The sequence below is a fragment of the Sorex araneus genome, chromosome 4, assembly GCF_027595985.1.
Source record: "Sorex araneus isolate mSorAra2 chromosome 4, mSorAra2.pri, whole genome shotgun sequence".
In the NCBI taxonomy this organism is placed as follows: Eukaryota; Metazoa; Chordata; class Mammalia; order Eulipotyphla; family Soricidae; genus Sorex; species Sorex araneus.
In genome coordinates this window covers 222,388,609-222,409,460 of record NC_073305.1, presented here as the reverse complement: position 1 = coordinate 222,409,460, position 20,852 = coordinate 222,388,609, and the positions used below count along the sequence as shown (strand labels likewise).

General features: G+C 67.1%; 2 protein-coding genes across 3 annotated transcripts; one reads left to right on the top strand and one right to left on the bottom strand.

Annotated features, from left to right (window-relative positions):
* Positions 1 to 393: 393 nt before the first annotated feature.
* Positions 394 to 4,685, top strand: SSTR5 (somatostatin receptor 5). Its single transcript, XM_004604434.2, has 2 exons — positions 394 to 438; positions 3,013 to 4,685. The coding sequence occupies exon 2, from the start codon at positions 3,039 to 3,041 to the stop codon at positions 4,131 to 4,133; it is 1,095 nt and encodes a 364-aa protein (XP_004604491.2). The 5' UTR covers positions 394 to 438; positions 3,013 to 3,038; the 3' UTR covers positions 4,134 to 4,685.
* Positions 4,686 to 7,449: 2,764 nt separating this feature from the next.
* TEKT4 (tektin 4) lies at positions 7,450 to 14,743 on the bottom strand. 2 transcript variants are annotated; one of them, XM_055136144.1, is made up of 8 exons: positions 14,557 to 14,743; positions 11,794 to 11,875; positions 10,933 to 11,348; positions 9,834 to 9,904; positions 9,489 to 9,632; positions 8,775 to 8,997; positions 8,265 to 8,419; positions 7,450 to 7,681 (listed from the first exon to the last, which is right to left on the bottom strand). In XM_055136144.1, the coding sequence occupies exons 3-8, from the start codon at positions 11,308 to 11,310 to the stop codon at positions 7,465 to 7,467; spliced, it is 1,188 nt and encodes a 395-aa protein (XP_054992119.1). In that variant the 5' UTR covers positions 11,311 to 11,348; positions 11,794 to 11,875; positions 14,557 to 14,743; the 3' UTR covers positions 7,450 to 7,464. The 2 variants fall into 2 exon arrangements, with proteins under 2 accessions (XP_054992119.1, XP_054992118.1); XM_055136143.1 differs by having other exon boundaries at positions 10,933 to 11,875.
* Positions 14,744 to 20,852: the final 6,109 nt, after the last annotated feature.

Here is a 20,852-nt window from a genome sequence, read left to right as displayed (position 1 = left end):
TAAGGACAGTGGTGGGAGGTCATGGCCACCTTGCCGGTGGGAAGGCGCAGCAACTGTACATCAACAGCATGCGGTAAATGATCGCTGCTTAAGGGACGATACTTAAGGGACAGTAAAGTCAGTCAAGAGGAACACACCGGGAGGACAACCTGAGTACGGGAACCCCGGCCCCTGTTGGTCCCACCCCTCCCACTCCGCCCCAGTCCTGCCCACATATTGGCCTGTTCTTTGTGGCTCCCTCCCCTCACACGCCCCGCCCCCTCTGGCCCCGCCCCGCGCTGGCCCCGCCCCGCGCAAGCCCCGGTCCGCCCCACGCTGCCCCGCCCCCGATTCGGCTCCACCCCTCCACGCTGGCCCCGCCCCGGAGTCGGCCCCGCCCCTCCGGCCCCGCCCCTGGCTGGGGTCGGTCCGAGCCCCGAGTCCCGAGCAGCGGCCGCGGTGAGTGCTGCGCGGGTCCGGGTCCCCGCTCCCGTCCGGGGTCGCTCCCCTCCGAGCGCCCCTGCCGCCGCCCTGGGAGCCTTCCCTGCCCACACTCTGTCCCCCGGTGTGCGCCGGCCTCGGACCCGGGTGTGCGCAGGAAGAAGGCGTAGCGGCCCCGCGACCTCGCTGGTGGGCGCCGGCGACCCCCGGGCCGGGGCGCGGGGGTGCTGAGACCGGGCTGGGTGCGGGGCGCATGTGGGGGAGCTGCGGGGGGCCGGAAGGCTGGGAGGAGAGGGTGGTGGTCTGGCTGAGTGGTCTGGCTCTGGGGTCTGGCTGCCCGCGGCTCCTGCGAAGGGGCCTCTGGCGAAGGGGCGCCCACCTGCTGGGTCTCTCGGGGTGGGGGGAGGCAGAGGGTGGAAGCCTGGCCTGTCCTCTCAGCCTGTTGCCCCCGCGGTGGCCCCTACAGAGGGCAGTCGTGACTCTCCTGCCTCCGGGTGAAGCCCCCTGGGTGAGGCTCTTATGTCTGCTGGGAGAAGGTGAGTGGGCGTAGGAAGGACCCAGAGCTGGACACGTCGCCCGCCCGCCACTGCAGCCATAGGTGACAGTGTGGGGAGCTCGGCTGGTGGGGGAGGGGCACAGGCCTCTCCCCTCCACCTCCTGGTGGGCAGGGGGATGTGGCTGAGCCCCCTCTTCTTGAAACATGGCTCTGGGCCAGCACCCCTTCCCAAGTGTTGCTTCCGAAGAGGACATCACCATCACGGTGGATTAAAGGGGACCCAAGGGGGTGCAGCAATGACCCTGGCTGTGCTCCTCACTGCTCTGAAGTCCCAGGAGTGGGGGTCTCACGGGGGCAGAGGTCAGGGGCGCCTGGGAGAAGCCCGCACGAAGCCCCTGGCGGGCCAACACTGGGTGCACTCGAGCTACTGCACAGAGGGGAGGGGTGTGTAGGGGGCTGCTCCTCCACCCCTGCCCTGCACCTTTCCGGCCTGGTCCCTTCCGGCCCCACCCTCCAGCCATGCCCGGGGAAGTTGAAATAGGGCTGAAACTTTTTACAGGTTTTCAAGTCATGGGGTGTGGGCAGCCGGGCCCCTGGGACTTCTTCTGCTGGGGGTGCACTACAGGTGCCTCTCTGACTGTGAGTGGGGAGGCCCCCACAGGACTGTGACAGAGTGGGCCCCTGTGACCAGGGAGCAGCGTCCTGCCCTCACTGGCCCTTGGGCCCTGCGCGCTGCCCTCGGCTCTCTCCTGCCACCCGACTCATTGACGTGTTGCTGCTCAGACGGGCTCCTGCTCCTGTGCTCCCGCTGACTGTGATTTTCCACACCCAGCTGTCGTGTTCAGCAGACACATGGCCCGTTCTCTTGGGTGGAGACCACGCCATGAGGCACTTCTCACACGCACACGCCTCGTGCTGGCTCCCCCACCGGGGACTGGAGCTGAAGGCCTGGGGGTGTCCCCAGCCCACACTGCCCTCTGCCCTCTGATGCCGAGTTTGGGGCACAGCTCCACAGCAGGAAACAGGCCGTTCTGTTTCTTCATCCTCCCTGCCAGCTTGTTCTGTCCCCGTCCCTGGCCAGGACGGGGGTGTCCTGTGGGGAGTCCGGGCTCCAGGGCCCTCATCTGGGTCCCCAGGGGGCGATCACTTCCCCAGCACGGCGGGCGGCTCAGCGCCCACGCACCCCCCGCTCCCTGTCACAAGCTGTTTGCTCGCTAACGTCATGTTTATGAATTACCTCCGACTCAGAGAAGCACAAAAACAGGGTGACAGGCACAGGCGAGCGCCTGCTCTCCCTCCACAGACCCAGCACACACAGCTACACACGTGCCTGGTACAGGTGGACACGTGTGCTCTGCCACCCGTGGGCACACATGTGTGCCTACGGTGCCTGCAGACACAGTGCATATGTGTGTCATGCACACATACATGCACGTTTCCTCCTGGTGGCTCTGCCCTGGCCCCCTCGCCCCCGTTCTCCGCACCCATCATGGCACTGCCCTCGGGCAGCCCTGCTCAGGTCCTCTCCCTGAGCCAGTGCAGGCCCACAGAGTGCTGCCAGAGTGAGGGCACACCACAAAAGGGCCATGGCCCAGGAAGGCTAACCCCTCCTGGGCACTCCCGGGGACCACCCTTAGGCCAGGGGGTGGCAGAGAGGGAGGTGCCACTGCTGTGCCAAGTTGGTGAATTGGCCCCCTGGTCCCTGGCTCACTCCCTCCCCTCTTCCTGGGGGTCTCGGAGTCCTCATATGTCTGCCTTCCAGGTGGGTACATCTGCTGCCCGAGGGCTCCATGGGGCTGCAGAGCCAGGACGGAGGGGGGGGCAGGTGAGGACCCTGGGGTGCTGGGCGGGCGGGCCAGCACAGCACAGCTGCAGGCAGCTCGGGGTTCCCTGCCCGCCCGTGGTGCTTCAGCTCCTTCCTCTCCGGGATGGTCTTCTGGGCCATTTGCTTAACGCGATTCCCGCCAGTGGAGTGGGCCCTGAGTCACCGTGTTTACCTGCCGCCGCCAGGCTGTGGGGTAATCCTGCGCCTCCTGGGCGGGGAGGGAGTGCCTGGTGTCCCCGGCCGGCACAGCTGCTCCTCCCTTCTCTTGCAGAGGGGACGTGGGCACCGCCGTCTGCCATGGCCACTGCAATGGGGCCTCTGTTGCCAGGGGCCTGGAACGTGACCCAGGCAGCCCCCACCGACAGTGGCAGGGACAACGGCAGCCTGGCCGGGATGTCGGCACCCCCCGTGGCCCCCGGCGTGGTCCTGCTCTACCTGCTGGTGTGCTCCCTGGGGCTGGGCGGCAACACGCTGGTCATCTACGTGGTGCTGCGCCACGCCAAGATGAAGACGGTCACCAACATCTACATCCTCAACCTGGCCGTGGCTGACGTGCTCTTCATGCTGGGCCTGCCCTTCCTGGCCACACAGTATGTGGTGTCCTCCTGGCCCTTTGGGCCCATCCTGTGCCGCCTGGTCACCACACTGGATGGCATCAACCAGTTCACCAGCATCTTCTGCCTGACAGTCATGAGTGTGGACCGGTACCTGGCAGTGGTGCACCCAGTCCGCTCTGCCCGGTGGCGGCGCCCTCGGGTGGCCAGGCTGGCCAGCGCCACCGTCTGGGTCCTCTCGCTGCTCATGTCGCTGCCCCTGGTGATCTTCGCCGACGTGCAGGAGGGACTGGGCATCTGCAACGTGTGCTGGCCAGAGCCCGTGGGGCTGTGGAGTGCCCTGTTTATCATCTACACCTCGGTGCTTGGCTTCTTCGGGCCGCTGCTGGTCATCTGCCTGTGCTACCTGCTCATCGTGGTCAAGGTGAAGGCCTCGGGCGTGCGTGTGGGCGCCCCGCGCCGGCGCTCCGAGCGCAAGGTGACGCGCATGGTGCTGGTGGTGGTGCTGGTGTTTGCCGGCTGCTGGCTGCCCTTCTTCGTGGTCAACATCGTCAACCTGGCCGTGGTGCTGCCTGAGGAGCCCGTCTCCACCAGCGCCTACTTCTTCGTGGTCATCCTGTCCTATGCCAACAGCTGTGCCAACCCCGTGCTCTATGGCTTCCTCTCCGACAACTTCCGCCAGAGCTTCCGGAAGGTTCTGTGCCAGCGCCAGGGCTATGGTAGTGAGGATGCAGACCCCACGGAGCCACGGGCCGACAAGAGCAGCCGGCTGCAGGGGCCCTCGCTGCCCGCACGTCCCTCCGAGGTCAATGGGCTCATGCTGACCAGCCAGGTGTGAGGCTGTGGGTGGACAGGGGCACCCTCTGTGCCACCTTCCCTCAGGGGCTGACTTGGGTGGTCTGCGCTCTGGGGGTCCTGTGCTACCAGCCCCCGGCCACCTGGCTCCCCCCTGCTCCTGGGCAGCATCAGGCGTGTTCCCGGAATGGGAGATGCCATGTGGGCAACCTGAGGGGGGCAGGGCACTGAGTTCCCCAGGCAGCAGCCTGCGCGTCCCTCTCTGGCCCGGCATTCCGGGTGAGTAGTGTGGCCAGGGCAGCACCCGAGGGTTGGGAGAGGGTCAGCTTGGGTCTGACCACCGGACAGGCCATCTCCCTGACTGTGGGCCAGGGTTTGGTGACGGCTCCTAGAGCCATCCCCACCCGCCACCCCACAGATGCAGGCCAGGACACATGCCCTCCCCGAGGCCCAGCCTGAGCGGGATACCCTGGCCTTGGAGTGCAGGGCAGTCCCCAGCCCTGTCCCCCACCTGCCCCCTAAGCCCCAAGCAGGGCTGCCCCAGGACAACACAGGGACTGTGGCACTGACCCCACAGGGCCCTGGAAGCTCCGTCGTGAAGGTGCTTGTGGGTGACACCACTCTCCTGCATCAGTTAGAAAATAAACGTTTGACTCTCCTCCAAAGCAAACGTTGTCCCTGGGGCCGATGGAAGCGGTGCCAGCCAGAGCAAGTGCAGGGTGGTGGCGGGAGGGCAGCAGGAGCCTGTGTCCCCCAGGGTCCTGCTGTGTGCACTTCCCGGGACGGGGGGGTCCCTGCAGGACATGCCAACACCCCTCCCCCTCCAGGGCCAGAACAGATGGCTCAGAATCTCCCCATTGATTTCTGCCTGAGTCAATGCTCACTGCCTCCCGCACACGCCCCAGGTATGGGGCACCAAGGACACAGCCCCCAATGACCCCTGCCCCTCAGGAGCGTGTTACATATGAGCATAGGCATGTCTAACATACATGTGTCCATGTGGTACATGGGTGTCACATATGTCTGCTGTGCATGCACATGTGTGTCCATGTCTTGCCTGTGTATCATATGTGGGTCATGTTTTTACATGTGTGTACTTCCTGTGTCCTGTGTGTCCATGCTGTGTACCCATGTGTGACACTGTCCATGGAGTGCAGCCCAGAACCCGCTTATGGAGTAGAGATAGAGTGGTGGGCTAAGAGCAGCTAAATGATGTTTGCGCGGGTCCTAAGTGGATGCCTCACTGTGTCTGGAAGCTTCCAAACCTTCAGGAGAAAGGTGGCGGGTGGTCTGGCCACCCTCCCAATCCCTGCCCAGCTCCCACAGAGCTTGGAAGGGGGCGAGTGTGAGGGAGCAGAGGGTGTGTCCTGCAGTGGGGACAGTCGTGGCCAAGGCAGGACAGCAGCCCTACCCAACGTGCGGAGAGGACAGAGCCCAGCCAGAGGGGTCCAGGAGATTCCAGGCTGCCCGTGGGGCCGGGCTCAGCCAGTGCGGACGCCCCAAGGCCCTGGTGTGTGGGAGCTTCAGCCTGGCTGCCCCCGGCGAGGGGGCGAGGCACACCGGCGCCTGCCTTATTCTCTCCGCACCAGCGGGTTTTATTGGCCCAGAGCTGGCTCAGGAAATCCGCCCTGCCAGGCTGCCGCACTGAGCAGGCCAGGACAGAGGGTCTGTTTGCCTGGGGGGGGGGGCGGGAAACCCCCCAGTGCAGCCCCCAGAAGCAGGAGCCCTGGGGAGGAAGGGGGCCCCCACAGAGGACCCCGAGATGGGGGCCCAGGAGCCGGCCTCGGGGGGTGCTGTGGAGACTGACCACAGACCACAGGCAGGTCCTCTTCCTGGCCAGGCTGCTGTCCCCAGCCCTGCCCCCAGCCGCCCTGCCCCAGCCGAGGCCCAGGGCACAAGGTGGGCCCTGTGAGGCTCAGGAACCCACTCCTGGTGCAGCAAGGTGGGGTGCTGGTCTCCCACGCTGCCCCTTTCACCTAGCCCCAACCCCCACAACACCGTTTCAAGGGACATCTTTGCCCAGAGACCCCCGCCAGCAGCACTGAGGCAACCAGGGTGCGTCCAGCGATTCCAGGAGAGGGGCTCTCGGGGTCAAAGTGCGGGGGTCACACTGGGCAACTCGGACAGGGGAGTGCCTGGGGGCCCGAGGCCCCTCACTGGGCGTCCATGTGACTGTGAAGCGGCTCCCCAGGGCCCAGAGTCACTGCCCAGGGCCCTGCAGGTCGGGGAGTTCAGCGGGGCCTGCTCAGACCTGTCATCAGGCACAGAGGGGCCACCCAGGCCATCCACATCCAGGCCCTGTGTGGGCCAGCTTCCCGAGACAGGCTGGCGGGTCTGCCTCAGTTTCCCCACAAGTGGAGACACAGGAGCCCTGGCCCGTGGGTCCAGGAGGGCCTGCCTGCACTCCTGTCCCCGGCTTTAATGCCCAGTGAGGCCCCTGGCCACAGCTCCTGCTCTGCCTCTGTGCTGGGGGCCAGCTGCGAGACCCCCCAGGAGGCCCTGATAGCGCCTTGGGATGGCCCAGCACACTGTCCTCCGGGCCTACTGGGCTATGAGCTCCCCCAGGGTTCAGCTCATGATGGGGGCTGGGCAGCCTGGCCAGCAGCCAACACCCGCAGTCTGGGGAGGGTCCCCGAGACCCTGCATGCAGCAGCAGGCTCCCGCCTCCTCTGGGGCCCCGTGCTCAGCATCCACTTGCTCCACCAACTCCTGCCTCAGCTGCCAGCAGCCCGTGTCTGTGAAACCAGACCCCTCCCCTGACATGGCACCCCCCCCCCCGCCCCTGGATACAGGTCTGGGGGCTGCCACAGCGCCTCCTGTGTGCGGCTTCACAGGTGACCATTAGCGAGCACCCCGCAGCCCCTCGGCGCCCCCCCACCTCACTCTGCCAGCAGCCGGCCCCAGAGACGGCGGCGGGAGTGGGGGTGGTCACTCTGAACCGGTAATGGGGGCTGAGTGGCGGCACCGTGGCACTGATTACCTCCTGCCTCTTAATGGACCACGGCTGAGAGGCTGGCGGTGGGGGCGTCACGTGGTGTGGGGGGCACAGACAGGGTTGGAGCGTGTGCGGGGGCAGGGCGGCTGGCAGGTCCCAGCCGCTGCCTCCCGTGGGGGTCAGTGAGATGCCTCGGGGACACTTCTGTCCAGGGTGCTGGACACAGGACTCACGCTGGATGTATGGAGGGAAAGGTGGGGGCTCCATGGCCACAGCCCCGGGCCGGGCCTGCTGCCCTCAGACACCGCGTGGACGCTGGGCAGTGGGGGTAGAGTAGCTGGCACAGACAGCTGGTGCCCAGGTGGGGGCCGAGTGCACGGCCATAGGGGAGGGCACAGGCCCAGAGCCGGTGGGAAATGGGCTTTATTGGGGCGCGGGCTCACTCGTAGCCAGAGAGCTGCAGCACGGTAGGGTAGTGCGCTCGGTGCGCCAGGCACTGCTGCCGGTCAATGGCCAGGCTGTTGGCCTTGACGGCCACGTCCTTCTCCAGGGCCATGCGCGTGTGCTCCAGGTCGCGGAGGGACTGCTCTGCCTCCAGAAGCTTCTCCTTCAGGGCCGCCAAGGACATGTTCAGCTCCTCCACCTCGCTCGTCAGCCTGGGGTGGGGATGGACGGGAGGGAGCAGGGGCCATGCCCCCACCAAAGGGCCAGACACAGCCCCTCCCACGCCATCCGCCAGGGTCCACAGAGGGTGCTGTGAACTTGACCTTGGGGTCTCATGACTTTGGCCCAAGACGGTGGGGATGGCCCATTCTGCCCTGGCCTTGCAAGCAGGACAGGCCCGCTGGACAGTGAGGAGGGACTGGCAGGAGCAGGGTGGGTATGCTAGGAAGGCCCTGGGCACCCGACCCCTCTGTTGTTGTTTTATTTACTTTGGGAGCCACACCCATCAACGCTAAGGGCTTTCTCCTGGCTCTGTGCTCAGTGGCCTCTCCTGACCAGGGGACCATACGGGGTGCTGGTCAGGACAGACAGATTGGCCGCGTGCCAGGCAAATGCCTTCCCCGCTGGACCATCTCTCCCCTCCCGCACAGGACCCCTCTGTACAAGGACAGGTCTCTTCGTCAGGAGCAAGAAGTCAGGAGGTGGGTGCAGGGCGCTGTGGCCTGAGGAGCTCAAAAATTCATCACCTGCGGGGCCAGGCGTCCGGGGTGGGGGCGGGTGGAGGTGCGGGCGCACCTGGACTGGGCGATGTCTCGGCACAGCTCCACGTTGGGCCGCTGCGAGCGCTGGTACAGGCGGGTCTGGGCCACCTTCAGCGGCGCCTCCTTGTCCTTGATGGCCTGTTTGAGCAGCGCCACGTTGTGCTCCTGCTCCGTGATCTCCCGCAGCGTCTGCGGGGCAGGTCAAGAGGGCGTCAGGGGGGCTCCCGGGGTCCCTCTGGGCTATGAACGCCCCGCCCCGCCGCTCAGGTGCGGCCGCGGGTGGACAGGCGCGCCCGGCAGACGAGGCCTGTGGAAGACGGGGGCATATGGGCGTGGTCTGGTGGTAGGCGTGGCCTTAGCTGGCGGTGTGGGCAGCGTGTGGGCGTGGCCTGGGTGTGGCCTGAGTGGTGGGCGTGGCCTTAACTGATGGCGTGGTCTGGGTATGGGCGCGGTCTGGTGGTGGGCGTGGCCTTAATTGGTGGCGTGGTCTGGGTGTGGGCGCGGTCTGGGTGGGCATGGTCTGGGTGGCCGGGCCAGGTCCCACCTTGTGCAGGTGAAACTCCAGCTTGTGGCGCGCGTCCTCCAGCTCCTCGCAGCGGCGCTCGAAGGCCAGGTTCACGGCGTCGCACTGCAGCCGCAGGTCCTCTGCCGTGTCCTTCAGGATGTTGTCGATGAGCGCCCGCAGGTTGACCGTGGCCAGGCGCTCGCGGTCGGCGCGCTGCAGGATTTCCCGGTTGAACTTGTCCCAAGTCTCGGGTGTGGAGGCGCTGCGGGCAGAAAGAGGCGGGTGGAGAGGGTCGTGGCCCCTCCGAGACCCGGTGCCTGTCAGCACTGCGCCCGCCCAACACACCAGCCTCCCCCCTGCTCCGCCCGAGCAGCGCGTCCCTGGGCGGCGGGCCGTGCACGCAGCTGCATGCAGGCCAGTCGCCACGGCGCGGTCCCCCCGCGCCCCCCCGCCCCCGCCGTCCCCAAGCCCCCGCGCCCCCCTCAGTCCCCAAGCCCCAGCGCCCCCCGCGTCCCCGAGGCCCCTCCCCCCCGCTCCCCACCGCCCCCGCCGCCCCCACCGTCCCTGTGCCTTCACGCCCCCCACCGCCCCCCACCGTTCCCGCGCTCCCGCCTCCGCGCCCCTGCCGTCCCCACTGCCCTGCAGGCCCGCACCCCTCAGGGCTATGACGGCACCCACTGAAACCAGAAGACCCTCTGCCAACAGCAAAGACTCTTGGGAAAATGGGGGCTGTGCCCAGTGGAGTCCCCCCACCTCTCCTCGTAGGCCAGCGAGTGCGGGTGGAACTGGATATCGATGCTGTTGTTGTGATAGCGAGAGCACTTGTCGTCGATGTTGTATGACTCCACCTTGTCGGACCAGTTGATCTCACAGGTCTCTTTCTGCTGCCGATTCTCCCTGGAGTGCAGGTGGCACCCAGGCACAGGGAGGCAGAGTGCACAGCCTCTTCACAGACCAGCGTGGGCCACCCAGCCCCCCGCCCCCCCCACTCCCCCCGCCATGCGGGAACCAGCTGCAGGCAGGGTCCCGTCACCCTGATGTGCTGCCCAGGCTGGCTCTGGTGTGGGGACGGGGTCCTTCCTTGGCCTGGCCACACACCGGATCTGGTTCACCACCTGCACAATGGTCCTCTTCAGGAGCTCCTGGACGTTCCGGATTAGCTCCGCCTCCTGGGGGGAACCCAAGCTGTGAGGGGTCCCCCCTCTCCCTTTAGCCCTTCAGCCCGAGAAGAACCCATGGTAATGTCCTGCCACCACTGGATATGGATGGCCATGGAAGGTCCTTCTGTGGCTCTGGGCCTTCCCCATCCCTTAGGGCACCCCTCACCACAAGGCTCCCTCCCTGCTGTGGTGTCCAGGCCGTGGTCTGCAGGCTGGAGGGGGAGGGGCCCTTCCAGGGCACAGAGCCTCCCCCTCCTGTGAGTCTGGTGCCAGCAGCAGGTGACTCAGCTGCACGGCAAACAGGTGCCAGCGAGATCTACGCCAACAGGGCCCTGGGGCCCCCAGAACCCCAGGCCACCCTCTGCGGGGGGACCGATTGGGCCTTTCCCCACCTCAGAGGCTCTGATCACCCCATGCTCAGCAGATGTCCCTGGTGTCACTCCCGCTATGGGCGCAGGTGCCCGGGACACGGGGCAGGTCCAGGCCTCACAGCACTCAAGCCCGCATTCTGGGCCCGCCCTGCTCAGGGAGCACCTGAGCCTGTGGCCCGTGGCAGGTCAGGAGGCACCATACCACGCAGGAACTGCAGCTGCCCGAGGGCTCGCTCTGCTGACCCCCGACACCCAGGCAAGACGCTGGCCTCTGCCAGTGTGGCAGCCGGTGAGCAGCCAGGACCCCTGCGGCAAAACCCGGGCGGCATGTCCTGGTACCCCTGAGCAGGACGGGGGCGCCCGGGACCCCTGAGCAGGACGGGGGGCGCCTGGGACCCCTGAGCAGGATGGGGGTGCCTGGGACCCCTGAGCAGGACGGGGGCGCCTGGGACCCCTGAGCAGGACGGGGGACACCTGAGACCCCTAAGCAGGATGGGCGGTGCCCAGGGACCCTGAGCAGGGCAGGGGGGGGGCTCCTGAGACCCCTGAGCAGGATGGGGGCACCCGGGACCCCTGAGCAGGTTGGGGGGTGCCTGGGACCCTGAGCAGGACGGGGGGCGCCTGAGACCCCTAAGCAGGATGGGGGTGCCCAGGACCCTGCGGCACCTTCAGCAGCTCCATCTCCACGGAATCCCGGACCAGGTCGGGGTGCTGGCGGCGCTCGCGACGCTGCAAGTTGTCGGTGGCAATGGAGAAGGGCACAGCCGAGGTGTCCAGTGCCCGCTCCAGCCGCCGCTTCTGGGCCAGCAACAGGCGGGTCTCGGACACCAGGTCATCCACCTGCCGCTGCAGCTCTGACTTCCAGCTGTGCATGTCCTGCAGGCGGGCACCCACCTTGCGCGTGGAGTCCTCCTGTGTGCGTCGCGCCAGCGCCTCTGTCTCGGACGCCAGCTGGCGGCTCTCGTGGCGCTGCCGCTCGGACCCGTCTCGGTCGGCGAAGGCCTGGTAGTAGCGGGCATAGGTGTTCTGGTACCACTCGTCCATCAGGTACTTGGCGGTGCGGAAGCCGGCGGTGGCCAGGCCTGAGGACGTGTGGGCGCCCGTGTTGAGTGCCATGTCGTAGACCTTCGGGGGCAGCTCGCAGGCGGGCACCGTCTGAGGGGCCCTCTGCCTGGTCAGGAGCATGTCCGACTCCCCTGCCAGGCAGAGCGGGGGCAGGCCACAGGGCGCCAGGGAGGACTGGGGGGCCTCGAGGGCCACTGGGTGCCCCGAGGACGCCATGGCTCACTCCTGTCTCCCAGAGACTGGACTCAGGTAGAGGAGACGCCTGTTGCTAGGCAACAGGGTTCCACCCTTCGCCCACATTCTCTTAAAGGGCCAGACTGGCCCCAACCGTAGGCCCCCACCCGCTTCCCAGAGCCAACATCCTGGATTTACTACCACCAAGGACCGTCACAGCCCGGCTGCTGGGATGGCCAGATGCTGGCGCCTGTGACCATGGAGAGAGGTTCGGTGCTGGTCACTTGCCCTGGCATCAGAGCGTCCACTGTTGGTGTCTCTGCTGCGGTTCTCTTGCCTGAAGCGCCCGGCTCAGCTCACCTGAGGCCTGCTGCATGGGGAGTGTGGGGGTGGACGGTTGGACTGGGTCTCCCAGGAGTGCTGGGGGTCCTGGGCCCCTCTGGGTCCCCGCCCTGCAGCTCGCGGTGGACTTGAGGGCTGCCTGGGCCTCACCCGGGCAGGAGCCTAGCAGGGCACTACCCAATCCTACCAGCAGGGGACGCCATTGGCCGTGAAATGCGGCAGACGCCCTGAGGGCCGCAGGATTCTTTTGCGCTGGCACTGAGGGGGGGCGGGAAACCCCAGGGCTCAGCTGTCCCCCACCCCCCCATGGGACTCCGCACATGCTGCTGGGCCCACCGCACGTTCTGATGGTCAGGCTCACAGCAGTCCTCAGATGCTGGGCCTGGGGTCAGCCCATGACTCCCTCACGTGGGGCGGGAGCCCCTCCAGCCTCGAAGCCTCTCCAGTTTCCCCTCCCCCACAGCAGGGACCCCAGGGGGGATTCAAGAGCACATGTGCCCCCAACCTGGGGTGACCTCACAGACTCAGTTCCCGTCCCTGGGCACCCCTACCTGGAGGGAGTCTCACAGCCCGTAATGGGGCTGCCCCCTGACCCCCTCAGGCATCTGCCTGGGCTCCCCAGAATCTACAGGCCAATAGGCTGGCCTTGGGCTGGACCTCACTGCACTGCTGGGCTCGACCCAGCCAGCAGGTCATGCTCCTTTGGGGTAAACGGAGGCAGGGGCAGTTTCTGTGCCCCATGAAGCTGCCCCAGGGTTTCCCAGCTGGCAGCCCCCAGGGAGGGCAGGTGCCAAGGTTGTGCCAGCAACCTTGCCTCTGGGGCCACAGTCTCCTCATGTGCTGACCGGGTCCTGCCCAGTGTCGACAGGGCCCTGCTGCTCTGGCTGTGGGCGCCCTCCTGATGGGGCCTCTGGGGCTGACCATGAGGCTGCCCTGCTCGGTTCTGCCTCCTGCATCACTGGAGCTGCAGTCCCACACGTGGCTCTCCGGGCCTGCTGCGGCCCCTGCGGGGGGGGGGGGGGCGGGCAGAGGGTCTGCTCAAAGCTCTGCAGCGCAATTCCTCACCTATCAACGGCGCTTTATCTCCCAAGCCTTCAATTTCCCAGAAAGCAAAATCCAATACAGGCTTAGCGATTGCTACGGGCCGAGCCGGCTGGGGTCGGACTCACACGCGCAGGCCAAAGATGGGGTCAGTGACCTCCGCCCTCGTCCTGAAGGAAGAGCTCCCGGTCCACCCCCTACCCTGGCGAGTTACAAGGCTGACCCCCCCACCCCATCTGTCCCGATATCATTGCTGCTCTGTGCTTGGTCTGCGGTCAGTGCCGCTGGGAGGGGTCAGTGGACAGCCTGCTGTGACTCTGCTTTTCCCCCTGAGGGGTCCAGGCTGTGCCAAGGCCATTGCCCCTGAGGCTGCAGGCCCTGGCGTGGGCATCCTGCCACCCTGCACAGAGGAAGCCTGTTAGCTGAGGCGGGAGCCTCCCTGTGACCTGGCCAGCACTGCGGTGGGGAAGCCCCCAGGCCTCTTCTGTGGGGCTCGGGGCCCGCCGTGGTACGTGGTGAGTGGGTGTCCGGGCAGTACAGGCCGTGAGGACAGAGCGACTGCCAAGGGCTCTGCTGCAGCTGTGTCCCCTCTGGCCTGTACATGCTGCGGCCACAGCTGCAGGTCCGGGAGGGGTCAGCCCTGGCCTGGCAACTTCTGTCCTCTGCCACGGACATCGGTGCCAGGGCTGGGGAGGGGGGAGCTGAGGCAGACCCCTACAGAGACAGGTCTGGGCATTTCAGGCACCGCTGCAGAGGTGTCTCCAGCGAGGGCCTTGGCGGGGGGCACAGCTACTCTTGCACGGGTCCCGCCACAGGAGGGTGTCCCCAGTGCCCACCCAAGGGCACCCCAAGAATGACTGCGGGTTTCCCAGCCTGGGGCATCTACCTGGGGAGCCCCTGGAGGCTGAGCACTGAGCAGTGGGCCCGACTGAGGCTGATGGCTGCTGATGGAGACTCGGCACCCAGGGCGTCTGGGAGTCTGTGGGACGGGGCCCCGGACCCTTCAGCTCTGGCATCAACTATGATGTTGGGGGTGCAGCCCAAAGGCTGTGGGGGAGTGGCCAGAGTGCGTGCCCAGGCGGGTCCAGTCCAGGACCTCAGGCTCAGGGCCTCCCAGACGCTGCTGTGGGCAGCTGGGTGGGGGCGTCTCTGGGCTGAGTGGGCAGTTCCACTCCAGGACACAAGCAGGGCAGCAGCCAACGGCACCGCCTGGGTCAGGGGCGGAGCCCTCTCTCCCAGTCCTGGAGCTGGGTGACCCCTACCCCCCGAGAGATAACCTCCTTGGCTTCTCTTCTGGGGCTCTGAGCCTCTGTCTGAAGCATCTGGAACCCCCCACAGTCAGGGGCCTCACGGGGCCCAGGGTCACCGTGCTCCCCTCTGACCCCCTCCCTGGCCCCCCAACACTCCTGCAGGAAGCTCTGTTTCTGCGAGCATAGACCACAGGCCGCCACTCAGCCCCAGTGCTGAGCCTCGTCCAGGGCCACCCCCGGCCCCCCGTCAAGTGGGGTGGACACCCCGAGATCCAGGGAAACGGGGTGTGGTGTCAACCTCACAGGGAGGGGGAGGCAGAGAGGACACAGGCCCCTTGCTCAGACCTGCACCTGGGGATGGCTCAGGCCATGTCCTCCCCAGAGAGCCATCACCCAGAGCAGCGCCCACCGCACCCACCGTCCACCGGCTTCCGGGCGGGATGGTCCCTCCCGGGGCTCCTCCAGCGGCATCTTCCTGCCCCCCAGCTCCGGGGTTCCTGGGGAGTGCTCTTCCTGTGGGGACGAGGGGTGCAGAGGGGACCTGGAGGCGGGCATGGGAGGGAGGCCAGAGCGGCACTGGGCCTTTCCGTCCTGTCACTGCAGTCGTGGCCATGGCCCCTCCCGCCGCCCTGGCCAGAGGACGCAGATGGCCGAGTTCACTCGCCAACAGCTGTTTCCATGGCGACGCAGCCTCCAATCCTGCACACGCGCAATGCAGCTGCCTGCGGGTGGGGACAAGGGGGTCTGGGCCCAACCGGGTCCCCCCCAATGCCAAGCAAGGCCAGGGGCTTCCCCCACATGCAGGTGACTCTGGGCTGAGAGAGGCCCTCAGGGGGGTCCGGGAGTACCCTCGCCAGCTGCCAGCAGCTGAGGCTCACTTGGGGAGCAACCCAGCTCCCCTGGGAACAATCACATGCTCTCCTGCCTGCTCCCCATCCTGGTAAGCCCCCGAGGGGCGCCCCGGAAACCAGTCCGCACCGAGGGAGAGTCAGGCTTGCTGGGGACTGCCGGGCTCGACCCCATCTCGGGTCCCTCCTTCTGCCCTCAATTTATGCCGGAACACTCTGGAAGGTTCCAGAGACCCAGGAAGTTGTCTGCAGAAGGACAGTGTCTTGGGTGGGGGGGCCCATGACCCACGAGCTGTAGGTCAAAGGCATCCCCCGGCCTCAGCCCTCTGGGCGGAGAAGCTCCCTGGGCCAGTGGGCCAGTGAGTGGGGCCAGGCCACTGCCCAGCCCTCCCCCTCCCCGCCTCCTTACCCCCTTCCCCACAGAGCCCAGGGTGGTGCAGCCTGCTCAGCTCTCGCTCTCTCCAGGGGCTGCAGTCCTAGACCAGCAGAGCGGCCAAGCTGGGCGTCCGCAGAGCCCTCAGAGAACAACAGGCTTGGAGCTGCCTGGGGCCCTGGGGTGAGCTGAGCCCTCCCGCACCCCTGCACAGGCCTCCCGGGGCGGAAGGCTTGTTGCCCTCACGGGGCTCGGGAAGGGGGCTGGTGGTGGCCAGGCAACCCACGCCTGTGCATGGCTGTGAGTGCTGGGCAGCACCAGGGACCCCTGGGGACCCCTGAGCTGGACTCTGGGCCTTGGGGGTACCCAGCCTCTGACGAATGCCTGTCACTGGGGGAACTGAGGGGCAGCCCAGCTCTGCCCTAGGCTGGCCGGCTCCTCTCAGAAGCAGACCGGGTTTCGGGGGGCCCAGCGCTCACCGGTGAGCGTGAGCCCCATTTGCTGGCACAGGCATAGGGCACCCAGGGAACCATGGTCCCCACTGTTACCATGTCACCTGAGGCCAGACCAGGACCCTCCCACACCCAAACTCACCTCTCAGCCCCCCCCACCCCCCGGGCCCAGCTATAGCAGCTGTGACTGCGTTGAGGCCCCGGGGCAGCAGGAGAGGACCGTAGGAGGGTCCCTGAGAAGTTCTCCCCTCGGGGCCGGGGCCAGTACACAGCGGGGAGGTGTTTGCCTTGTACACAGCCCTCCTGGGTTTGATTCCAGATTCCACATGGTCCCCTGAGCCCTGCCAGGAGTGATCCCTGAGCCCCTCCGGGGGTGCCCCCCAATAGAAGCAAAACCCCCGAGTTCTCCATTCTTCAACCCTTGGTCCCACCCTCTTGTACCCCCCTCCCCAAACAGCCCCACACCTGGTCAGGGGGACAGGAGATCCCCGCTCACCAGCCTCTCGGGGACCTCAGCGTCAAAGGGCCGCAGGATTTGGGGTGGTGGCTGCACTGAGGCCAGTGTGTGACCCGCTGGCTGTGGGTGCTAAGGTGCTGGGTGCCCAGTGTCCCGGGGGTGGTGGAGTTCTGAGCTGTCTAGGACCCTGGATCCACACCACCACCCTCCTCCTGGCTGCAGAGAACGTGGCCCTGGGGTCAGGGCCCAGCCTAGAGACCCCAGTAGCATGAGAGTCGTGGAAGCTTACCTTCCTTCCAGAATATTCCCTGTAGAACTTTGCAGCCACGCCAGACGGGAGACCTTCCCGTACCTAACCTGTGCCCTTGGCCCCGCGCTGCCCACCCTCACTCCGGGCTCTGTCCTGCTTGGCACCGGGCCTGCTGGATTCCTGGGGCGCCTGGCCTCTCTGGCCTCCTGCAGGCAGGTCTGAGCCCCAGGGGAGGCCTGACCCCTCTTCCTGCTCCAGAGTCTGGCCCCCACCCCCCGTTTGCACACATGCCCGATGGCCCTGAGTTCCCCCCGCTCAGTTCTCAGCAGCTTCTCCTGAGTGGTCAGGGTGGTCGGAGCCCCCTCCACTGAGCACAGCCCACAGAGGGGCCCCAGGCCCCTGGGACAGAGAGGGGCCAGCAGAGAAGGTGGCCGACAGCCCTGGCAGGTCACATGCACAAGCCTCGGGACCCCCCAAGTCCCTCCAGGACATGGGGCTGCACTGGCCTCAGGGTTCTGAGAAGTAGGAGTCCGGGATGGGATCACGGCAGGGCAGAGAAGACCCGTCCCTCCGCTGGCCTGCTTCTGTCTGTCTGTCTGTCTGTGTTTCCCCCAGGCTGACCACCGTCTATGGCAGGAAGTGGGGCTAGGGGAGTCGAGGCCACACATCCATCCCAGGGCCCTCTTGGCCTGCCTTCCCTCTGCTCTGGCCAGGCCCGGATTCTGGGGAACAGGAAGTCTGGTTCCCCCAGAAGCGTGGCCTGGGTGTGGGCTGTCTCCCAGCTCCCGAGGTCTGCAAAACATCAGGGTGTTCCCGTGTCCTCCTGGCCCCTCTGATGCTCTGCAGACCTGACTCAGCCCTGCCTTGTGGGGTGTGGGGAGACTGCCCGCAGGCTGGGCAGGCACTGAGGCGTCCCCGTCCCTCGCGCAGGGAGGCTGCCTGACCCCTGAGGAAGCAGCCATGCCCTGTGGCTCACAGGGGCCTGTGAGTGCCGGGCTGAGGTGGCCACGAGGGGCTGCAGAGGGGCCCTCAGCAGGCCCTGAGCGCCCAGATGGTGCCCCGCTGAGCCCGGGCGCCTGCTGTGTTTCCAGGGTGCCCCCGTCTTCGCAACCTGCCTGCTACCTCCCGGGGCCGCCCACTCCTGTCATCTCTCCTATTTCAATATTTAATCCAGTTAAATATTTAACTTCATCCAAGTCTCAATTATCACCGATCGATTCTCGGCTGTGGCGGTGGGACCGAGTGCACCACCTGTGCTCCCTGAGGCCCGGCGGCCCTGGGGCGTGTTGGGGGATCATGGACTCTTGCCTGGGGCTAGAAGAGAAGCTGCTCGTGGCTCAGCCGCCGGTCTGGGGGCTCCCGGGGGACCCTCCTCTGCTCCCACTGGAATAGACCAACGCATCCTGAGAGGGGTGGGGTGTCAGCCTGTGAGGCAGGCTGGGAGGAGCAGGCCAACCCAGACGCCAGCTCTGAGCACTGGGGGCAGGTGCCCACGAGCCCATCACCAACCACAGTGGGTGGGCACCAGGGCCTGCGCCCCCCCACTCCAGGCCCAGCAGTTCCTCTGTGAGAGCTGGGCTGGGGGGCCTGGCTGGTGTCGCTGCCACCACCGAGGGTCGGGCCCCAGTGCCCAGCCTGGCTACTCACTTCCTGGCGCTGTGGGGAGTCTCGAGCACCAGGGGGAGGCAGTTGCAATGCCAGGAGTTCACGGAAGTCAGAGCCAAACAAAGGGTCGGCCCGGGCAGGAGTGGCAGCCGCAGGCCAGCACAGACCTCAGGGACGGCCTCGGGTATGGCTCTGGGGGTCACGGCCAGATCAGGAGCCCCGACATGGGCCTGCCTTGGGGGTCCAGACCCCACACGCTCAAGGGCCTTGCACTGCTGAGGTGGGTGGTGCCCAGCCTTGGGGTCTTCTCTGTGCCCCTGAGGGTGGTGAAGGGGGGCTGGCCAGCGGCCTTGCAGGGCACAGGACTATTTTTCTGTGTCCTCTGGCCGGGGGCCCTGGCTGGGGGTCTGGTTGGGGCGGCCTCTGTCTCCCAGACCCCACTGCTGCCACCGTGAATGGCACTTTCCCTGCTTCACTGTGCTGGTGTTTGTGGCTGGTGAGTATTGGGGTCTGGAAGTTCGGGGTGAATCCCGTATGGTCTCCTGCACAGCCCCGGGCTCCCCACGCCTGGGCTCTGTTGCTTCTCCAGCGCTCTGACCAGCAGGACGTGCTGCTCTGGTGAAGGGGCTCGGCCAGGCCGCCTCGTGGGGGCGCTGACCCAGCAAAGGAGGAGTCTGGGGCTCCTGGGTCGTGAGAGAAGACTCCTGCCCCAAGCTCAGATTCTGGGGATGGCGCCTGAAGTGCCTCCAGCAAGTCCCATGACAGGTCGGTGTCTGCTTGGCCCGGCCTGGCTGCCCACTAACCAGGGTCAGTCTCTGTTCGGCCCGACCCCCCGTCAGCTAAATGGGGAGGCCTGAGAGACGTGTAAGGTACAAAGCATACAGCAGCCCTGCCTGGGGCATGCCGGGGAAGGAAGGCGAAGAGGGACACACTGCCTGTCCCCCTCAGCCCTGGGAGCGTGGCAGGGTCTGGTCAGCGAGAGAGGACACACAGGCAGAGCTGGGGACCAGCTCAGACCATGGACAGGAGTGGCCTCTGCACCGGGCAGTGGCGGCTGAGCCCAGGGTCAGGCCAGGCCCCCACTCTGCTTCTACCCTCAGGAAAGTACTGTCACAGCAGCACCCCCCCACCCAGGCCCAAGGCCTGGGGGAAGGCCCCAGGGGGCTTCCCAGGCTCTATCCCAACCCTGAGCACGTCCCAGCACCTTGCGTGGGCTGGACAAGCCCTTCCGCCCAGCAAGGAGGCTGAGGAGACTCAAGCTGGCTGTGCCAGAGTGGCCATCTGAGTTACAGTCCTCCTGGTGGACGGCTCACCCACAGGCTGGCTTGTTTCAAGAACAAGGGCTTTTGGGAAAAGCGTCCTGGTGCCCAACCCAGGATCTTCTGGCTCTGGTAGAATCAGCTTCCGGGGCCCCAGGCTGCCCAGGCTGGTGTGTTTCTGAGCCCCAGGCCCATGCCCCCTGCCACCATCTTCCCCGGCCAGCCCACTGCCCTTGTCCTCCGTCCGGGTGATTGCGGGAAGCAAGTCCAGACCACCAGCACACTAGTCTCTGGAACATGGAACATGGAACACAATGGAACATAGAACATGGAATGCAGAACATGAAACACGGAAGCCCGAGGTTCTCTGGTAGCTGCTATCCAGGGAGCAAGCGGCCCTGCAGCGCTGTGACCAGACGCACGGGCAGTGCTGGGCAAGCAGGCAGGCTTGGCCCTGACACCAGCGGGGACATTGAACAAAGCGGGAGTTACAGACTCCCATGGGTTCCCGGCCGGGCTGCAGGGGCTGGGAGGGTCAGAGGGCACCGGGGTTTGAGGTGAGGCTGCGCGGGTTTGGGGTGAGGAGACACAGGTGGCAGGCACAGACGCTGAGGATAGACACCCCGCTGCCCAGCTGCCGGGACTCTGCACACACCGGCGCCCCCAGGGCTAGCCCAGCAGGCGGGAACCTCCCCGATTGGTAACAGATCCTGGCAGAGACCCCCCCAACCTGCGGGCCACAGGGTGCATGCTCGGGCGCAGTACGGGAGGGGCCTGTGCAGCGAACCCCTCCGGGCTCCTGCCTCGTGCGCGCCTCCGGGACCCAAGTTGCCCCTGTCCTGGAGGCACGGACCTTGCAGAGGCTCTCCAGGCCTGGGGGTCCCAAGGGCCCCCCAGCCCCTGGCTCCAGCAGCCGGTTGGAAGCGGGCAGGGGCAGACGGGAGGCAGACCCTGGAGTCTGAAGGGCTGGGGAGGGGCCGTTCCCGGGAGGGCCGGTCCAGGGCGTGGCGCGTCCTCTCTGGGGTCGCAGCGTGGGGCGGGGGGCTCCCCCCGCCGGAAGTTCCTGTGTGCGCGTGTCCACGGCGGACGCGCGTGTGGGGCGGCGAACGGTGAGCGCCGCGCGGGGCCGATGCGCGCGGGTACCTCTCGCGCCCCGCGCCCACGCCCGGACCCACGCGGAGGGGGCGGGGCGGCACAGCGGGGGGTCCCCGGCCCGTCGGCGGCGTGGGGCGGCCCTGCCCGCGCCCCCGCGCGCCGCCCCCCGCAGGCCCCGCCCCGCGCCCCGCCCCCGCCGGCCACTCCGAAGTTTCCTGCGCGGCGCGCGGACACGCCGGGCGCCGCTCGTGGCCTGGCCGCGCCGCCCGCCCCCCGCCGCGCCCCGCCGTGCCGTCCGCGCCGGGGCCGCCCAGGCGAGCGGGAGCCGGAGCCGGGGGCGCGGGCGGGGCGCCCGGCCGGGCCGAGTGACCGCCC

Coding starts and splice junctions, on each gene's coding strand:
- SSTR5 (XM_004604434.2), top strand. CDS start 3,039: ATGGCCACTGCAATGGGGCCTCTGTTGCCAGGGGCCTGGAACGTGACC.
- TEKT4 (XM_055136143.1), bottom strand. CDS start 11,547: ATGGCGTCCTCGGGGCACCCAGTGGCCCTCGAGGCCCCCCAGTCCTCC. Junction 8,420..8,774: donor TGGAGTTTCACCTGCACAAG/GTGGGACCTGGC, acceptor CCTGCCCCGCAG/ACGCTGCGGGAGATCACGGA. Junction 7,682..8,264: donor CGAGACATCGCCCAGTCCAG/GTGCGCCCGCAC, acceptor TCCCCACCCCAG/GCTGACGAGCGAGGTGGAGG.